Here is a 21220-nt window from a genome sequence, read left to right as displayed (position 1 = left end):
GGGGAGGAAAGGAGCTGAAGTTGTTCTGAAAGTGGAAAAAGATATATATACTCGGTGTGCTTTTAGTTGTGAGTGATGCGTTTTAATGGGCCTCATCCAGCTCGTGTTGATGAAGAGGATCACACCCAGTATGGAGAGTCCTGTTTCTTCCCGGTGCAAACTCCCTGCCTGGTTAATGCTGGAGGGATGCTCCCAGGCCTCAATGAGCTCTCCAGCTGTGCCTGGCTTGGAGCACTGAGGGTTTGTGAACCCCCACGTGCTGTCCCTGCATCCCCCCGCCGGCCCACTCAGCGACTCCTCCTGGTTCCCTTCCCCAGCCACATGCTCGGGTGGTTGTGATAACGCTACTCCTAAATGCAGGCGCTGCACTTGTTCACAAAGGAAAGTCACTCCCTGCTCATTAACCTCTTATTTATGTCTTGTGCGTCATCGGCGCTTAATTATTGGTAATGATTATCGGGGAGGTTAAAGGGCTTCTCTGCAGGAGTTCGTGGAATCATGCTGAGAGCTGCATGTGCAGCTTCTCTCTGTACAGAAGGCAGATAGGAGCACTTGACTCGGTGGGCAGCAGGGAAATACACAGCTGGGAATGTCACTGGGCTCCTTGGTGCTACAGAGGCATGTAGATAAAACTGTCTGTCGGTGTATGGAGCATAACCTGTGTATGCTTTCTAGCTCCTGTGCTTTGAAGGCTCCTAGGGCAGGACGTTGGCATCTCTGCCTTATGACAGTGTGTGTTTTTAGCCGTTGTGCTTCCAAAAGCAAACCAGGTGAGCAGTCTAGACAGAGGTGACGGAGGATTTCCCTCCGGACAGGAACCCAGCAGAAGGCAGAAACTGGAGCGAGTCTGATGGGAGAGGACAGGCCTTGGGCTTCTGCTTTTCTTTTTCTCTCTTTGTACTGTAGTTCGCTGGCAGTCCACCCAACCCAATTGGCTGTATTAATTCTTCCTAAGTGAGAGCTTTACATGGGTGTAGCTCTCTCTTTTCTTTGGCAGCCAAACCGTTTTTATTTCCAAAGGCAGAGGGACAGAGCAGAGCAGTCTGTTTTATTTTGCTCTCGGTGCCATTCCTAAGTGTAGTGGAGCTTCAGCTAACCCAGAACTTGTGTTTTAAATGGAATAAAAGAAATTGGGGGGGGGGGGGGAAGGGACACAAATGGGACGTGGGGCAGGGGCAGTGCTGATGTCCCCCACTGGCACAGTGGGGTGATCCTCCTAAAGCACCGAGTGTTTGTGCAGGGCTTTGTAACTATATAAGCAGGGAGCTGCTGTGGGTTCCTGTGCTCAGTGTGGAAATCCTGTGTTGTTGTGGGTTTTATTGAGGAATACCTGGGGTTGTGTTAGTATTGGACCATTCCTTCCTCCCCGGTGTTGTAGGCATCGTGGTGGCTCTCACAGTGGCTCAGTTGGCCCTGTGGGGTTGTTTCTATATGGGATGTCTGTCCCGTGTGGTTGGTGTGGCCCCATGCTGAGCACTGAAATGCTTGAGGAGAGATAATAGCCCATAATCTGACAGCAGATCTAGCTATGTAGAGGACAGCTCATCCTCATGTTAACAGAAACTTCCTTTCTGACGGAAGTGGGGCTGATGGATGTCTTCTAATTATTCCCTCGTGTTGCAAGTGTTAGAGAGCCAGCTTGAAATCTCTGCCCAGAATTCACAGCCTTAATTTGTTTGACCTTTCTGCTGATGAAGACACAAGGCGGTATGAATCGCAATCATCTCCATTAATTTCTCCATTGTTCTGTGGATGCAAATGAGTGTGGTCCTCTGCTGATCCTGTTCAGAAGGATGGTGTGAGGAGGATGCTGAGCTGCTCCATCCATGGGGGGTTTGGCATCAGGACAGGCTGAGCAGAGGATCCCAGCTGTAGTTTTCCCCATATATAATAATATAGGGGTTTCCCTTCCCTCTTTCTGTATCTTCAGGTAGAAGTAAGCATATCTTGAGGCATGGATTTCATAGATTCCACCTTTGGGCACACATCCCAACAAAGACAGATACACATCAGCTAACAAATCGGATGACATTCCTCAGCCTATCAGCCCAAAGCCCCTTTGGCCATGTAGCCATGTAGCTTATCAGGGATGCTTTTAGCCCTGCTTGCTTTCAATGAAGAGGAGCTGTGGCTGCCAGGCGCTGCTGGTGCAGTGGGTGTGCTGCTACCAACCCCGCGCATCGCCAGCGGCCGCAGTGCTCATTTTTGGTAACTGGGAGGCAAATGAAATTGCTGGGTATGATTTGATGTCTTGCCTACAGCGAAAGGGATGAATTAGAGACGGGAATAGCAGCACAGCCTTTTTCTTTTTTTCCTTTTTGTGTGCAGGAAACCTCAAAGCATATAATAAGCCATTGCCATTTTGATGACCAAAGAAAAAGAAACTGAACGCGGAGATAAAAATAAGAAAACCTCAAGTATAATGGTTATGCCAGGCATAAAAATACGTCACAGAACAAAAGGCTGCGGAGGTTTTATGTCTTGCATTCAGCACGGTGGATTGCAGAGGAGTTGGCAGCAGTGGGTTTGCAGAGCCTGCACCTTGCTTGCAGCTCTCAGCTCCCCGGAGGAGCACCCTGCTGGGGATGGGAAGAGACAGAACTGGGGTAGCGCTGATTGCTCTGATGGGGGTTGTTTCGTGGCAGTCCTGTAAGTGTGCTCTGCAGTCCTAGAAGCAGAGCAGAGCCAACAGAGAGCTGTGAAATCCCATGACTGCAGAGCTCCTTTGGGCTACTTTGCGCAGATGGGACTTTGTGAGCCCTCAGAAATACATTGGACTGATATTGGCACTTTAAGTAAAGCTTTTCATCTCCTTGCTGTATGAGTATATCTGGGGCTGCAGCCGGCAATCCGCTTCCTTCCCTCATCCCTTCCTCCCAGTCCAAGCCTGCTGCTCCCCATTTCCCCAGGCTCAGCCCTTGCAAGTGTACCAGAATGGCAGAGATTTTCCCTGCCCCCAAACCAGGCTGCGTTTTACTGGCAGTTAGCTGAGTTTTGGTACATTGCACTGAGTCAGGTTCTTGCTGTGTGAGCCTTTTGCTTGTCTTCCTGCTTAGGGTGTGGGAACACAGTGGCTTTCTAGCATTACTGGGACAGGGTGGGGATCTGTACCCCAAGCCAACCTGCCCTATGCATTGCTCTTGCAAAATCTAACAGCTTTCTTTAGTCTGTGGCAGCAGCAGAGCTCAGAGGATGCAGCTGTGCTCGCAGCAGTGCCTTTCAGGGATGTCTGGACCAGCTGCTGTGCTCCACCCAGGGTAATAGTTGGAGAGAAGCAAAATGCTGCTTAATCCCAAAGCGCTTCTCGTGCCCACAGCTTAGCTTGGAGTTCCGCTGCGGCTGAGGCTCTGATTGCTCCAAACCGGTGGTGTGACCAAAGCGACATAAAATGTGTGCCTGGGCCCGGCTGATGTCTGGAGGAATACTGTGTCCTTGCAGCTTCATCACCCATCCACGTTGCTGGGAAGGCTGCGGCTGCTTTCCCTGCTGCTTGGCATTGCTCGCCCTGCTGGCTTCACACACTCTCTGCCAATGGTTTTTCCACGAGGTGCAGCACCATCAGTGCCAGGGCTGGCAGTTGGTGCTGCTGCTCTGCAGGTTGCTGACACAGCGCCTGTGCTCCCTGCAGCCCCACGGACCCAATTTGGTTGATGCAGGGCATGAGGATGGGGAAGCAGGAGCAGGCTGTGCTTGGGCTTCAGGCTCCTTGGATGTTTTGTGTCACGTATCAGGTATCGCTGTGTTGACTGAAGAATTTTAGCCTGCTCTAATTTTGCTAAGCTCATTTCTGAGCTTCTCCAGGGGTGACTGATTAGAGGAGAGGTGCTTAAGTGGGCCTGAGAGAGGCATATCCTGCACTGCAGGGGAAGAGCTTATTCTACCATCTGTCCTGGGGTAGGAATTACCCCAACACCCCGCTGTGACAGCTGGCCAGGCACAGTGCTGCAGGAAAGGGCTCTGGTGTGAAATGTTCTGAAGCCTTTCTCAAGCCCCTTGGATCCCCTCCAGCCTTTGCTACCACAGATGCAACAATAGCAAGCCTCATCTTGGTGAACCGCTGCCACAGCCCCCAGATATCCAGTCATTACTAAGAGTTTGTCGTGAGCACATGCTGAGCAAGATCAAGACAATTGCAGCTAAATGGAGGATTTGCAGGTTCTGGTGCAGGCAGGGTGATTGCAGCTGAGCAGCAGGGATGCTCTGGGCACAGAGGCCATGCAGCAGCTCACAGGGACTTGATCTAAGGTAAATATATGTCTTTTTAAATCTCATTTTGAAGTCAGAGTAATTGGTCTGTAGCATCCTATATTGAGCACCAAGTGCATTTTAGAAGAACTGTTCCAAGGTTTGGCCACTTGGCATTGAGGTGTGCTGATCTCAATGCCTGCAAATCACTAATGAAACACCATTCCCCTATTGTCAGGTAGGCACCTACCCACGCCTAGCATTCAAACTGTGGCTTGGCCTTTGCAGATACCTTTTCTTCTTAAGCTACTGCTCACTCAGTTGAAGAAAGTGATGCAAATTACAGCAGCTTGCAGCCATCTTTTCTTTCTTGTTCCTGTGACCATCCCACCTTCTTGTTAGTCTTGCCCCATCCTAACCCATGCTTCATGGGACAGCACAGGCCATGATGGTCCCTCAGTGCACCTGGCAGCAGCGTGGCTCTGCCTCCTGAACACCCCGTGCCCAACAGATGTAGGTGTCAGCAGCTCCTATTTCAGCTTTCATTGTTGGAGTTCTTGTACCAACCAGTTTGCCGTCTGCAATCACCATCCCCTGGGTAGCGAAGGTGAATTCTGCCCTCCAGGCCTGCTCAGAGGTAGAAAAAATATCATGTTCCTAATGCGGAGCAGTGACACACACAGCAGCCTTGCTGTGCGTTGTGGTCCAAAGTGCATTTGTAATGAATCTTGCAGTCCTGTTCCAACTAGATGCTGGAACACTTCTCAGAGCAGGTAAAGGTTACCAGCAGGCTGTTCCCTCTGGCTTCAGCCACCCCAAGCAGAGGAGCTGCAGAGCACCCAGCCAAAACACATGGGGCTCCATCTCTCCTGGGGTATAAGAGCCAGCAGTCAGATCTCCAGGGGCACGAGGGTCTCTGTGTTTAATCAGTCCCTGTTTAACCACTGCAGGAGGGGAAGGTCTGCGCTCTGACTTTGCTCAGTACCTTCCTTCTAGGATGAGGTTGCCAAGTCTTGGAATGTGCTAATTATCATGCTGTAATTCCATCTGCAGCCTTGATGAAGACGATGTCTTGAGGGGTGATCTGTTTTCGCCTTCATTTTGCTCAGCGTGGGCTGACATACAAACTGACGCAGTTTTGACAATCTTGACTTTTAGGTTTTTCTCTTGAAACGAGAAGAGAGGCGTTGCGAAAATCAAAGGAAGTACAGTAAGTCATGAATGCAGTCGGGGCAGAATTTGCACAGCTGCCAACATGAGGTTCGGATATTTTACTGGGTGATACAAAATGAATGTTTAATTCATAGCGTGTAACACTTTAAATAAATATCACTTGGCCACCATCTAATGAGGATACGTTTGACCAGTGACACCTCGTATTCTGGAGGCAGTCTCTCTGGCTGGCTGGCTGTTACAGCAGCCTGTACAGTTCTAGAAAACGAACATTCAGAATAGAATTCATCCAATCTTGTCTGAAACGAGTCTTTAGTTCTGCAGCGCTGTGCTTTATATCCTGGGTTTAATGGCTGCTTGAAGGCAGCCCTTAGGATTAAAACTAGCTTTACAGAGGAAGAACGTATATGTGGGATGGTAGCAGTGCACAGCTGCTGCGGACATTGAGCTGAAGCCCTTGGTATTGCCCTCCATTGGCCTTCCTCAAGGTGCACTTGCTCATCCCATGCTGCGTGCCCTGTTCGGCTCCATTCCCTGGCACCAGCACAGCTCTTCCTGCTGCTCCCTGGGTGCCAGGACTGAAACATGGGGTGAACCAGAATGTTTGCACTGTGAGCTGATCTCTTTGGAGATGTTAGATGGTGCGGTAAATAGCTCTGCGGAGCGCTGCAATTACCTTTCACGTTTCGTCATGCTTCTGAAATTCTTGTCTCCTGAAATTGGGGCTGTATTTTTAGTCCAGGGCAATCAAAAACGTCTGGCCAAGAACCTGATATAGTACCTAGGAAAATGGAAATATTCCTTTAAACGTCTTCCAGAGCTGTGGCTTTCCTCTGAGTATTAAACTCCATTTGTTATGTCCTGATTACATACTTTGGTCTGGGTTCTCTGCAGCGTGGATTTATAGCTCTTTCTATGGACGGTTTGATCTCTTCCTTGTTTTTTCAGAAAACACGACGTAGACTTTTATTTCAGCATGATGTAAGTGTCATTATTTAGCGGGCGAGCGAACTCAGATTATACGCTCCTGTTTGCCACTGAGCCTTATGGATTATTATTACTATTATATTATTTTCTTCATGGTTTTGGATGAAAAGGTTCGTGCTACTAAAACCCTACGCCTGTGGCATCAGGAGAATGGTTTCTGCAGCTTCCATACAGGGAAGGAAGCCTCGTGTTGTGCATCAGGAACTGGGGTTTGGCTCCATGCAGCAGTGACATGAGCTGGTGCAGCTCCTACGAACAGTGAGTCTCTGTAGCACCCTGTCTGTTGCTTGGTAGCTCTCAGGCTGCAGACCATGCCTTGTCCCTGTACCCTGACCAGCCACCATCCTGTGTTGTCTCTTTGCCATGGGCTACCCCACTGCCTATGGGATGCTCTGCAGTGTCACGTAGAGCACAACCAGAGCAGCCCAGCTCAGTAAACAGTGCCCTTTGGAGACCATTCCCAGCCTCAGTACCAAGGAGGAGCTGTCTGCAGGGCGAAGATCAGAGGAGTGCTTCGGGATGGGGTGGGATTATTCTGTTTTTGATGTGTGCTTTTTGATGTTGTGGGGTTCTTTTATTTCCTCAGTGTGTTTTAGCTCATAGACAAAACAAAAAAGCCAACGTTGCTGGGTCAGGTGGATTCTTTTTCCATTCCGAGTGGAGAGGAGAGGAGCCCACTGTAGCAGGTCAGTTGCAGAAGAGGAGCTCAAGGGGCACCTCATCACTCTCCACAATCCCTGAGAGGAAACTGTGCTGAGCTGGTGTTGGCCTCTGCTCCCAGTTAACAGCGACAAGGTGAGAGGTGATGGCCTCAAGTTGCACCAGTGCAGGGTCTGGTTGGATATTAGGAGGAATTTCTCCTTGGAAATACACCTCTCCTACACCAGCACAGCTGCCCAGTGGATGGTGGGGACACTGTCCCTGTAGGTGATAAGATCTGTGGGGATGTGGCACTGAGGGATATGGGCACTGGGCATGCTGGGGCTGGGCCGGGTTGGACTTGGGGATCTCAGAGGGCTTCTCCAACTTCAGAGATTCTGTGATCCACTGAGGGACACAGGGGCTCTGCTGGAGGCTCACGGCCTGGAGCTTTGTGCTTCAAGGACAGGGCTTTGGGCAGCAGGAAGGCAGCAGGCACCAGGGCACTGTGCCACCTGGCTGGGCATGCCGGCCCACTTCCAGCTGTAAAACCTTTCTTGGAAAGCCAGCAAGTGTGAAATCCCAGAGCTGAAGAGTAGGGACTGCCTTGTGTTGGAAATCAGTGTAAAGCAGTGGACAACATCTTACATAAATCACGTGTTCTTGTTGTCTCCTCACCATCCCATGTCAGGCTGAGAAGAATCCTTTCTGATTTAGTGGATTTAGTGGAGTTTGTATGTGATTTCTTTTGACGTGCTTCCAATTAGTCTTGGTGCTTTATTTCCTAGGCTTCATTAAGCTTGTGGTCTGACCATATTGCGGTAGCCACTCCCAGCACTTTACTGAATACTAGTTTTAATATCCGGATATAGATTTCTTCAATATCCTGTGATGCATTTTTCAGTGCTTTTCTGGATGCTGCTAACACTAAACAGCCTGTGATGCACCAGGCCCCCAAGCTACGTTTTAAGGTTAGCATAATGTGTTCCATCTTTCTTCTTTGCGCAACACGGACTGCTGTTACGGTTTGGGTTTGGGACACGACGTACCCGAAAGGGGGATCTTGCATAAGAAATGCTGGAAGATGATATGTGCACATGTGTCTCTCCTGGTCCATTGCTGTGCCCTCTCCCTCCCACTTTCTCCTTCTGTCTTTGCACATCTTTTGCTCTTCTTTTTTTTCCTGTTTGTGCAAAATATTCTAACAGTTGGAGAGCAAAGTGTCCCAGGCACCATCGCTGTGTCCTTCTGGCTTCTGGTTCTATGGAAACAAATGTGGTAGCAGAGGAGAAGAGAGATTCTGCCCTCAGGCTGCTTGCTGAAGAAGGTGGCACCGAGCAGATTTGGCCGGATTTATTACCATCGTTCCTGTAGTACTTCTGAATTATACAGGCAGGTAGAAAGCAGCTATTTCACAAGTAAAAAGGTCAAGCTTCCCTCTGAGACACAGGAATGTTGCCTGCTGCTGTGTATTCTGGACCAGGTGTAGCTCTGCCTTCTCCAAGCATAAAAAAGAAATACTTTGGATGCATTACCTCCGCCTTAAAAAGAAAAACTAAAGCCGTGCCCTTGGGCGTTTGACAGCAGGCCAGCCTTGAGAGCGCAGCTGAAGACAGGCAGACAAGTTCCCAACATCTGCTGCGGGTGGGTGGATTTTGCTTGGCACCTGCATCAAGGTGAGGCTGAGGCATGGCACGATAGGAGCACGGCTGGTGTCTTCCTGCTGTCACTGCCATCTATGATACAATGAAAATCCTGATAGCACTGTGTTCAGCATCCCACACTGAGTTGTTGCAAAAGAGCGCATGCTCAAGCATCCTCTTCTCCCAGATCTCATCCTCCCATCTGTACGGACCAGAGCTTCTAATGTGGGACACAGAACCAGTGTGGATGCCCAGCGTGTGGCTGCAAGCAGGAGCTGTGCTCAACCCATGTGCACATCCATCAGCATGCTGGAGCCCGTGGTAGCTCCAGCTCCAACCGCACTGACCTCGGCAGCAACCTGCCATGCAGATGATAGGCTTCTATCTCAGAAGGGCACCGCGGCAGCTGCAGCAGAATGTAGTCCTGTGTGTCCCACTGAAAGCCCCATTGAAGGGCTCTGGCTCCCCGTGGACGTGCCGCCGTGGGACGGCAGAAGAACACTGTCCCCATCCATGCACCCTGCCCTCCCAGCCCATGGCCCGGCTGTGTCTGAACCGCGGCGATTTACAGGGCCCTGAGGAAACGTGGCCCCTCTCAATGCAGCTTTAAGCTGTCAGGCTGTAAATTGTCCTGCTTCAGGAGCTGCTTCAAAGCGGCCCTGCTTTCCTGCAGCAAGGAGAAGGCTTTTTGGCAGCCCCGGCATAAGGCATTTGCTATTCATGAGTCAAATCCCTGAAATGTCCTTGATCAACAACTGAAAATGGGTCATAAGGAGACAAGGCATCGCTGTCTGGTGAACGGGGGTGCTCGCTCCGACAGCCTTCTCCATCTGTTGGCAAGCGCTGCTTCTGCTTTCTCAGCAATGTCCTTTTTCCTCCCTCCCTGCCTTTCCTCAGGGCACTGGGACCTGGCCCTGTGGTCAGACTGCTCTGATCTCCGTGTCTCCCTGCTCCTCCCACTGCCCATCTCCTGCACTGGGGAAAAGTGGCAATAGGGTAAGGGGGTGTCACGCATGGAGATGTGAAAGGTCCACAAAGCGGAGTGGTTTCCACATCCAGAGGGGCTACAGCCTCCAAGGGGAGGGAAGAGGAAGCGAGCACCAGGTGCAGAGGGACGAGGGACAAGGGACAGCTTTGGGGTGGGTCTGTGCCCCCAAAACTGCTCAGGCATAGCCAGCAGAATGAGAAGTCCTGTGGATCTGCTCTACAGGAGCAAAGGAAGACCCGGGATGGGACTGGGAAGCCCCACGTGTTTGTGGGGTGATGGTTGAAAGTGTTTGGTGTGTTGTAGGAGTAGGAAATCCTTCACAAAGCTTGGGAAAATTGGAAGCAGTGAGGGCTTTCTTTTTTTCCTTTCTAGTTGATGAAGCGTAACTGTGTTTGTCACTGTCCACACCTGTGTTATTTGAGGTCATTACAGAAGCAGCAGCTGAATATTCCCCATGCCAGACAGTATCCAGCAGTAGGGTTGAGCAGCCCAGAGGTGAGCCCACATCTCACGCAGCGGGTGTGTAATACCAGGGGTGTGCAATGCCAGGGGTGTGTAATGCCTGAGGCACTCAGCCCAGCACTGCAGTGCTGTGCTGTTTGTTACTTCTCCAAACTGTGCCAGACAGCGAGCTTCCAGAAAAACCTCAGACCATATACAGTTAGCCAGCAACACTATGTGAAGTCTTTAACCATATTTGAACTAACGGGCTCCCTTGGATACCACGAGGGGGGAAATGCCAGTCTGCCTGACAGCTCGTTTTAATAATGAGAAAGTTGTTCCACTGACAGGAGGACAATGAAGGCTGGGGCTGCACAGAAGGTTGTTGCCTTCCTTATAGCTTAGAGCATATATGAAACAGCAGAGAAATGGGCTGGTTTCAAAGTGGTGTATGTGGAACTTCCCCTCTATATGGAGGTGGGACCCACCTCATGAGTCCCATCCAAAGGGGCTCTTTTGGTATATAGATGCCTTCTCCTAAGTCATGGCTCATTTTAAATACGTTGTCCCTCATGCAAGTAACAAGAACAGTGACCATTGTAGTTAATGAGATTCCTGCAGAATGTATGAAGCTTTTGAGATTCAGGGCAAGAAAGTCAGATCTGTGAGAGATTATCATCCCCCTGGATGGGCAAGGCTTTTCTGCTGGTCCCCTGGATGACCGTATCTTGTACAACCAAACCATCATATGTTGCATGTATTGTAGGTCCATGTGTTGCTTGTATTTTAGGTAGCAGATCCTTGCTCCAGTTTTCTCAGTGCCACGTCTAATTTAAGCAGTGTACACCAGCTTTCCAGTGATGGGACAAAGGACAGGGTTTGCTTTTTTTCAGCACAGAAGAGTGGGTAGGCTTGAAGTCCTGTGTGGTCATGACACAAGCACAAAACCTCTGCATTTTGCAATCGTTGTGGAAATGATGTCTGCAGCACAGCATTACCGCGCTCTGCTCTTTGCCATCACTCCCTCTGAAGCTGCGTAATTCCCAGGCCTGGGCTCAGCTGTAGCATCCTCACGGCTTGACTGAAACATGTGGCTTCTCCACATGAAACAAGACTTTGTGGCTTTATTTCCCTCCCCTCCTCTGAGCAATTATTAAACAATTCTTTTGGCAGGGCAGCATGCGCACGGCTCAAATGCACGCTTCAGAACAATGCTGCGTGGCTGCAGCCAGCCCTGGAGATCCTCATCCCACGCTGCTCCCCCTGCATAAGCTGGTGGGTGAGGGCTGTGCCTTGTTGATGGTCTCCAAACGGCTCCAGAAGCAGCGATTCTGCTGAAAAACAGGACCGAGGGTGAAGAACCCATTGGAGGATGTTGAAAAAGGACCTTGGAAATCACTGGCATGTGTCACAGATGCTAAAACTGCATGGGATGGTGAGGCTTGCCCTTCCTTTCTGCTATCAGGAAAAAGCTGTGATGTTCTTCCCAACCCTCTTTTCTTGAGGAAAGACGGTGGAGCGTGCTCCCAGTATGGAAGGGATAAGGCTTGGAAAGTATCTCCCAAACACTGACCCTCCTGCAGAGGCTCTCTCAGCTGCACCCACAGGGACCACTGCTGTGGCAGCTATAGGAGGGCTTGCTAGCTAATAAACCCCCAAGTTGAGTTTCCGTGGGGTGCTGGCAGAGCAGTGGCATTGCCATTGCAGGCAGATTTCTAAAGGTGGTGATGGAAGATGCTCCGGCACATTGGGAATGCTGCTGGCACGGCAGCTCGACGCTTGGCTCTGTCCTGGTGCTTCTGCTCAGTGTTCCCAGCTCCCCTCTCGCCACTTTCCGGAAGATCTATTCCTGCCACGAGTCTTCACAAGGGATCAGAAACAGAGAGCATGGACTGCTGCCATAAGGAAAGGCAGACGGATCCCTCATCTAAAGCAGCGCTGCCTGGGCTGGGAGTGCCAAACGTCTTGAAAATGAATCCTGGTATTTAAAACCCACCCCCACCTCACTTGTACACACAGGGAAGAGCTGCGGCTGTAGCTATCGCGAGGCCAAATCTTCACCTAATTAAATTCACTGTAATCCTGTGAAGGCTCAGGGAGGCTTAGGGCTTTGCACTGCTTCAAGGCTGTCCTTCAGCCTGGCCCTGCTGCTCTAGCATTGTCCCTTGTTACCTGGGCACTGTGTACCCCCAGGGCTGTGGTGCCTGCGTTACACTGGGAAGCTGTGCTGGTTGTGCTGGGTGATGCCTGGATGTGTTGGCCGCAGTCCAGGCCCTTCCAAGCAGAGGGTTTGTGTCCTTCCCTGTAACAGCAGCTCATGGTGGCCTTGCCAAGTGTTTGGGGAGCAGAAGGGCTCCTCATCCAGCATGGTTCTTACAAAATCACTGCGTGTGGAAAGTGGCTTCCAAACAGGAATCTCTGAATGCCGCGAACAGAAGTATTTCTAAATGATTACATTACCGCCTCTTGAAAACATATGGTGGAAAATCACGCGGCGGTCCAGAAGAGGTCTTTTCTTCTCTAGTCCCTTCTTTTCATTTCCAGCATCCAAGAACCGTTTGCCGGGGTGTCAGAAGCTTTCTGCTCATCATCTCCGAGCAGCTGCCCTCCAACATTGTGCGTGAGGAAGAGCAGCTCCAGGCTTCCACGGCTGCGCCTGCTCCTTTCCTGGGCCTGTTGAAAGTCCTAATGAAAACCAAGTTTTTCTTGTCCTCTTGCCTGTAGCGCCGAGTCTGCAAGTGAGGAGTTGACAACAAGGAGAAGAAATCCCGCGACATAGTGTGTCTGGTGGGAAAGTCATTTGGCATCATCCCCAGCCTGGCCTTGAAACGGATGGGTTCCGGCTCCCCTCTGGGTGCGGTGGGAGGCAGTCCCTATCGGCAGGGCAGGGCGAGCTGAATCACCCCCTGGGTTGGAGCCATGTGCAGAATGGCTGCTTTCACCAGGCCTCGCAATGTGTAAATGATGCTGGAAACAAATCCCGAGTGCACTTGGTCAAGCAATAGCCGTGATAATTAGTTATTAGCACCTAGGATGTTCTGCTTCTTTGACAGCCGCGGGATGGAACATTTGTTCGTGTTTAGTGGTGTTTTGTTTGTTTTTGTTGCTGTTAAATCGGAGCCTTTTGGAAGCACGGCCCACAGTTGCAGCTGAGTCTCCTCAGGTTTGTGCTGTTGAATCTCGGTATCCCAAAACGGCACATTCATTTCTACTTGATTTCTCCTAAGTTAGTAAAGGCTCTCAGGTCAGATTCTATTTTGTGCTTTAAAGTATTTATTGTATTTATTGCAGGGCCAGGGGTGGGGAGGTTCTGCTCTGCAGCATGGCAGGAGGATCTCAAGCATGTGGGCTGCTCCCACCTTTGGGTTTGGGGTAACAAAGACCATCATGCTGAAGATCAGAGGTGAGATACATGGTGCCATTTTTGAAGACAGATTAATTTGTGCAGGTTTTCTCCTTCCTGTGGCCAAGTTAGGACTATTCGGGCATTGGAACTAGGTGATCTTTAAGATCCTTTTGAACCCAAGCCGCTCTGTGACCCTATGCTCTAAAGGCCCCTTGGACTTGAGACACTCTACTTTAATAGGTAACTTTTAAGCTTTTCTTTTAACTTAATGGAAAAGCACGGGGAGAAGGTTAGCTGTTTAATTAAACAGAGACTTGGTATTGCTAGCAGAAGATTAAACTCCAGCAGCAACTCTTGCAGTTTGCAGATGCCTTGGGAGTTCAGTGACCTCGAGGTTGCAGAATCCTGCCTTAGATCCTTGGCATGCATTCTGCAGTGCTTTGAGAGGAGGTGATGGGTAGGTGCATGAGGCTCATGGGTGAGGCAGCACATTCACTCCATGTCGTGGAAGGAGAAGCAATTGCACTGTCAAATTGAACTCCCTGCTATCTCCTCCCTGGTGAGGTTCTCCTCACTGAGTAAAGTTTTAGCCAGTTTTCTCCTCTTTGAAATCAGTTTGGCTTTGTATTTAAAGCCCATCTCAGGCATTTCGAGGCCTGCCATACAACATGTCTTGTCCATGATTTTCATGAGACTTGTGGGGCTGTTTTCCAGGCTGTGCCAGTACAATCTGGAGCTGTGAGAGAAAGCCCTCGGGGGCTGATCCGTGGCTGCGGGCCAGATTCTGCATAAACTGCTCTTATTTTTTAAGTCCATTTTCTCCAGTACACTTTTTTTTGGCCTGCAAAAGACTTCTTCATTTAAAATGAAGAACATAACACTCTCTCTTTCAGTTGGTCTTTTGGAGGTGATCCAGGAGTGCCCACAACAGCTGTACCACAGTTTAAACATTCTCTAATGGTTTGGGGAACATTAGGGTTTTTAAGGCTTCAACAGGTCTAGAGTAAATAGTGGTCAATAAAGAGTAGCTCTTCTTTGTATCCCTGCACTCTCAGTGCTCTGCGCTAGAATAAAGCATGCTTAGAATATAATCATTGCAAAATTAATATCCGTGAAAGGTTCTTTTTTTTTTAATTTAAAGACTCATAGAGAAACCTGTTTCCCCGAAGGCAGAGTTTGCAGGAGTTCAGCTAGCACGAGGCTCGTCATGGCCATGTGGAAGCTGGCACGTAACGCTGGAGTGAGATGAGTACGTGTGGGCTTGCGTCGCTGCATGGGTGTGCTTGGTAGGAGGAACAAGCACATCACAGGTACTCCTTTCTCTGCCTCTTTTCCTGCCCACCAGTCTCAACACAAGAGATACTTAAGGTAATAGGTGGTGTCTGGGATCCAAATGAGGTAGAAGCACGTGGTTGGATGCTGCCCTTGGTAGTGATGGAGCCCAGGGACTGCAGCAAGGAGCAGAGCTGAAATGATTTGAACAGATTGATTCATGGCTGGTGGAGCCAGCAACCTGTGCAGGGGGAGCTGCCTATTTCTTACAAGAATTCACCTGTGCTTTTGAAGACATGGGTGAGAAAACAGGACCTATCTGGGGCTGCTTTGGGCAAAGGAAAAGCCCTGGGCAGGCTGTGCTTGGGAGCGTCAGGTCAGCATCCTGCAGAGGGATGGATTGCCTTGTTGGCTTCTGGCCACTTGGACCTGGCTTGTAGGAAAGCAGTTTGTGAGCTGTGTCCCCTGTAGGGTATGGGTTAACCCCGCTGGTGTCCTGGATCCCCCTGGCATGATGCTCACGGATGGAGATGTGGCCACATCCCATGTGCTGAGAGCCAGGGGGCAAATGGGACGCTGGAGGGGAGGCTTCCTGGGGAGAGCACCGAGTGCTGGCCCTGCCCAAACAGGGCTGCATGCATGTCTGGCTGCTTCCATGCCTCTTGTTGGCTGGCTATCGTCTCTTTGGCTGGAACAAGGTGGCCATTGGCAGATGTTTCTGCTCTGAATTGCTCTGGGTTGAAGCACTGGTGAAATCATGCAGGGATCTCTTTTATCTTTGTTCAGGCTTCCAAGTGAGCTTTGGAAGAGGCAGGAGGTTTTATCGAGCATCCAGAAGTGAACCTGGGAGGTGATTCCTTCATGTTAAGCCTTCTCTTTAAGTACTCCTGTTAATTTTCTTTAGGAAGGTTTGCTGGGGATCCCTATCTGTTCTTCCAAGGGGAAGTTTTGTAACGTTTTTCCTTCCCATCAGTATCTCATTAAAACTTTGTTGTGTAACCTAAAAGCCGTTCTGCTTTCATGGTTTCCTCTTGCAGCTAATTCTGAATGCCCTAGATGGCAGTTCGTCAAGAAACACATCCAGGCTGCATGGTCTTGATTTTGTTACTGTATAAATTGAAAACAACATTTGAAATTAAATCCTATTGTTAACTTCCCTTTAAATAATAGCTGCCTAATTACATGTTTTAAGGATATTTATCTAATGCCACAATACTCTTCAGAAAGCCTGCACCTATGGATTGTACTGTAGTTTAAAATGTGAGTGCAGTCTCTGGCTGTATTTAATACTTCTTGTGCTACATATATTGTGGATCAGTGGAGTAAAACACACGTGTTCTTGGCTTCTTATGGGACTGACCCTATGTGGATGTGATGGGAGGTCTGGAGCCCTTACCTGAAGGCAGCAGCTGGGTGTTACTGGTAGAGGAAGCAGTGCAGGCAGCAGTGTGTCCATCCAGCAGATTGCTCCTTGCTGCCTGCACTGAGATGCTGAGCTTCAGGTCAAAGTATGCACACATCTGGTTTGTTTTGCTAGCGACAATTGGAGCCAGGTGTGAGCTGATCCTCGAGATTCACTGTCTGTCCACAGTAATGGGAAAAATGCAGCTGAAGGCCTAATAAAACAGGGCTTCTGGGTCAGTGCAGCTGGTGGAGGCATCACTTGTGCTGTTTGTGAAAGGCACCTTTCTGGGCACATGATCTTCCTTTGAGTGCTCTGCTTAACAGTCATCAGATTTGAGTCTTTTTCTCCTGATTTGGTGTTGGCTTTAGCTCTTTGCTATTGTTCCAGCCTTTTTTTATGTACTTTATTGAGTGCATCACCTATGGCAAATCCTGCTGTCAATAATGTGGTTAGGTCTCTATTAAACAAAGCCAGTGTGCCTGCTCTTCTTGCAGCTCAGTGGCATTTTTGGTGCAGACCCAACCCACTATCATCTAGAACATCCCTTGTCTGGACTGGTGCACGGCTTTGACCCCAGGGGTTAGAATTTGCTCTGTCTCTTCATTTTCCTTTGAGCTCATTTCCCACACTGTCATGCTGGCTCGCGTCTGCCTTCCATTGTATCAGCTGCTGCCTGAGCTGCCCAGAAGCATAAAGCTGTTTGCCTGCTTGGCTCACGTGGTGGCTTCCTGCAAGACTTCTGAATCCAATCTGAGCTCACTATCTGGTTGTTTTGAAACAGCAGTTTCCATTTGAAGGATCCTTTTATTCTATCATACGCGCTCATCCCATGCTGCCAGCAATCTCAGGCACTTACTGTTTTCCACTGACATTCTAAAATGACAGGGGAGCCGTTGCTTTTTCATCATTTCTGTATGGCAGTGCGGTGATTCAATATCATACTTAGTATCTGGACCAGAGCCTCCAGCACGCTCCATTTTCATGCCTCAAATCCATAGTGTAGCGTGCGGCTTTCATACCTGAACAGCACTTGGGTGTAATGGAAAAACTGCCATCATACTTACTATATATGGTGTTCTTCTTATTGTTTTTATTATTATTAAAGCCCATGGGGAGTGGGAGCATAGCAAAGAGTTCTGTTCTGGGTGCCTTTTTTTCCTGGTGATGCTGTGCTGTTGGGAAAAAATGAGCTTAGGATCCCTGTACTGCTCAGCTGTTTTGCCTGCTGTGTGTAGGGTGGGCAGTAGTAATCCCCAATCCACAGTAGATGTTTCTTACATTGTTTTACAACAAATAATCCTCTTAATTTCTCTGACTAGCAGCTGGCATTGCTACAACCTGCGCCTAATGCCACGAGCAGCTTACTCAGTCTCCTGGCCCTGTGAGCCGGGGGCATTCATCCCCATGGGGCTGATGTTCAGTACAGCACTGCAGACGCTAACCTGTCCTTCCTCTCTTCCAGATGCAGCAGCTGTTTTATGAAAACTATGAGCAGAACAAAAAAGGCTACATCAGAGACCTGAGGAACAGCAAAATACACAGAGCTATAACGTTGCACCCGAACAAGAACCCCCCCTACCAGTACAGACTGCATAGCTACATGCTGAGCCGCAAGATAGCAGAGCTGCGTCACCGGACCGTGCAGCTGCACCGAGAAATTGTCCTGATGAGCAAATACAGCAATACAGAAGTCCACAAAGAGGACCTGCAGCTGGGCATGCCCCCCTCCTTTATGCGGTTCCAGCCCCGACACCGGGAGGAGATCCTGGAGTGGGAATTCCTTACAGGCAAGTACCTGTACTCTGGTGCTGATGGGCAGCCCCCTCGCAGGGGGATGGACTCGTCCCAGCGGGAAGCGCTGGATGACATTGTGATGCAGGTCATGGAGATGATCAACGCGAACGCTAAGACCAGGGGGAGGATCATCGATTTCAAGGAGATACAGTATGGCTATCGCAGGGTAAACCCGATGTATGGAGCAGAGTACGTGCTTGACTTGTTGCTGCTATACAAAAAACACAAGGGCAAGAAGATGACCGTCCCCGTCAGGAGGCACGCGTACTTGCAGCAGACCTTCAGCAAGATCCAGTTTATGGAGCATGAAGAGATGGATGCCAAAGAGCTGGCCAGCAAAATCAACCAGGATTCTGGGTCCTTGTCTTTCCTCTCCAACTCGCTGAAGATGTTTGTTCCCTTCCAGCTCAGCAGATCCAGAGCAGAGAGGAAAGAACTCAAAGACCAGAAGATCAACATCCTGATTCCTCTCTCTGGACGTTTTGATATGTTTGCAAGGTTCATGGGGAATTTTGAGAAGACGTGCCTCATTCCCAACCAGAACGTCAAGCTGGTAGTCCTGCTCTTCAATTCCAACTCCAACCCTGACAAAGCAAAGCAAATTGACCTGATGAGAGAGTACCGCTCCAAATACCCCAAGGCTGACATGCAGGTTTTACCGGTGTCCGGGGAGTTCTCGAGGGCACTGGCTCTGGAAGTCGGATCCTCTCAGTTCCAGAATGAGTCTTTACTTTTCTTCTGCGATGTTGACTTAGTGTTTACCACAGAGTTCCTCCAGAGGTGTCGAGCCAATACGGTTTTGGGTCAACAAGTATACTTCCCCATCATTTTTAGCCAGTACGATCCAAAGATTGTGTATAGTGGAAAGGTTCCTAGTGACAATCATTTTGCCTTCACCCAGAAAACAGGTTTCTGGCGGAACTATGGCTTTGGTATTACCTGCATTTACAAAGGTGACCTTCTTCGAGCGGGGGGCTTTGATGTCTCCATCCAAGGCTGGGGCCTTGAAGACGTCGACCTTTTCAACAAAGTCATTCAAGCCGGCTTAAAAACTTTCCGAAGCCAAGAAATTGGAGTAGTCCACGTGCATCACCCTGTTTTTTGTGACCCTAATCTTGATCCAAAACAATACAAAATGTGCTTGGGGTCCAAAGCTTCCACTTATGGGTCCACGCAGCAGCTAGCTGAAATATGGTTTGAAAAAAACGACCCCAGTTTTGGGAAAAGCAGCAATACTAATGGCTCAGTGAGGACAGCCTAATGTCCAGCTATGCTGGAAAAAGACTTTTTTTTTAATTATCTAATTTATTTTTGGGAAAATGTTTTTTGATAATTCACTTTTAAGAGACCACACAGGATATATTTTAGCAATCATCGTTGTTTTCTTACAAAGCGCTCACTTGGAGAAGGACGAAGCTGTTGGTTTTTCTCTTGTTTTTTTGTTTTTGTTTTTTTTCTTCTTTGTTTCTTTTTGAACGAAACTGTGATCAATATTTGCCTTCAGACCAACCAACCAACCCAACCGTTCTGGAGTTACCTGAGTGAGCTGCAGGCGCCTGACTTGAATTAGAATTTCCTTAGGAACAAAAGATTGTTTCCTACCTTTCCTGTTGCTGGATTCTGTCGGTTGGGAGCTGAGCGCTCGAGGGACGAAGCGCTGCGTCTGAGTGTTCTGTTGTGACCAGCACAGTGCAAAGATCCCGCGTTCTGTTGAGGATAGCCCTGCTTTTTGAAATCAAACCATGTCAGAAGAAACGGAGGGGTGCGGTGGTGGGACGGGCATTTGTTGCAGGTGGTTTCCCAAAGGGCCCATGGTTTGGGTTACCCGTGCACTTCCCTTTGTCAAGGGTGGGCAGCGTGCACCCCACTGAACCCAGGTGGAAATCTTTCTCTTTTATATTGGGTCTGTATCCAGATCTCATGCGTTAGGAATCCGTGGTGGATTCTGTGTATTACCCTCAACCGCTGTCCTGCATGGAGCTGAGACCAAGAGAGAGGTGGAAGGGAACAGAGGGAACAAGAATCATTGAGAGAAGCAGCACAGCAGCAGGAACAAGGAGAGCTCCCTCGTGAGAACTTTGCAAGCACTTCTCTACAAAGTGCTGCACCCGGTCGCGTTATTTTGTTCGATCAGTTACCTGATGTTAATGGGAACAATTATTACATTCGATTACTAGTTGGTTTTTTTTTATTTTCTTGTTGTTTTTTTTTTTTTTTTTTCCTTCCTGTATCCGATAGACCTTTAATTTATTTAATATCCATCGTTTTAGGTTCTTGACCTTTCCTTGAATATCTGTTAGTCATTTTAATATTTTATATATATATATATGTGTGTGTAAATATATATATATATATATATATATATATTAGGAATGTATTGCATCTTCTCACTGATGAGGTAGTGTACATCGTATTGCAGCAAATTATCTCCAAAGATTACTTTCTAAAATGTTTTGGTTTGTTTTTTTTTAATGGATTTTCCCCCCTCACACACAAAATTTCTTTAACATTTTTGGAATGACGTGAGAAAGGTGAGGAGTCTTTGTGGTATTGGGAGAGGAACTGCGGATGGGGAGGCTGAGTACGAGGAAAGGACGACCCCTACGAAGGAACACCTAGCAAGGTTAGAGCAAACATACAAAATAAAGTGCCTTAAAGCCAGAAAGGGAACCCTTTACACTGAGACATATGCAGTGAATGGCCGTTGTCATTGAAGCAGGTGATGTATTGGGACCCACCTACCTGTAAATAACTTGCTCAGCAGAAACAAAAAATAAAAACCAGCGAACAATATATTTTTCTATCATCTCCTCCAGCACCATTTTGTCTCATTGTTCTCAGTCCCACTTTGCCTACTCTTTGGGAAGTGGAGAATAGCGAAAGAAAGGAGAGAAACCAGTGCTAAGGTTGTTGCCACGTTGGAGGGGATCTTATGGAGCAATTGCTATTCCGGTAGAGAAAAAGATAACCGTTGTTTACACATGTATGGAATATGAACTGCAGATAGTGTAGATTCAGTGTCTTTTAGATGTTCATCGTTTTTTGGTGACAGTCCCAAGGATGTAGGTACTTGGATGGATTCAGTGCATGGAGTTTTTTGTTTTGTTTCATTTTGGTTTTTTTTGTTTTTGTTTTTGTTTTAAAGACTTGCTTCTAAGATGCAATAAAGGTTTTTTTGTTTTTTATTTGCAATCGGAGCTCCTGCTGTTGTCTGCCTCAGTCCGTCCCCATTCACCAGCATGGGCACAGCGGGGGGGATGCTGAAGGGGGCCTGCTATGGGGTGAGCCTAGGACCTAGATTTGGGGCAGGTGGGGGGCCACCACTGCCATATCTGATGCCTTCCCTG

At 48.7% G+C, this 21220-nt stretch overlaps 1 protein-coding gene across 1 annotated transcript in view; it reads left to right on the top strand.

The window, feature by feature from the left end:
• CHSY1 (chondroitin sulfate synthase 1) overlaps positions 1-21065 on the top strand; it is a 57895-nt gene extending 36830 nt beyond the window's left edge. Inside the window, exon 3 of the mRNA XM_015873405.2 lies at positions 17542-21065. Within this exon, the coding sequence (XP_015728891.1) occupies positions 17542-19134 (1593 nt within the window). The 3' untranslated portion in view covers positions 19135-21065. The remainder of the gene's footprint in view (positions 1-17541) is intronic.
• The last annotated feature ends 155 nt before the right edge of the window (positions 21066-21220 follow it).

The sequence above is a fragment of the Coturnix japonica genome, chromosome 10, assembly GCF_001577835.2.
Source record: "Coturnix japonica isolate 7356 chromosome 10, Coturnix japonica 2.1, whole genome shotgun sequence".
Taxonomy (NCBI): domain Eukaryota; kingdom Metazoa; phylum Chordata; class Aves; order Galliformes; family Phasianidae; genus Coturnix; species Coturnix japonica.
Note: the sequence above shows the minus strand (reverse complement) of the source record. Positions and strands in the feature narration are given on the sequence as shown.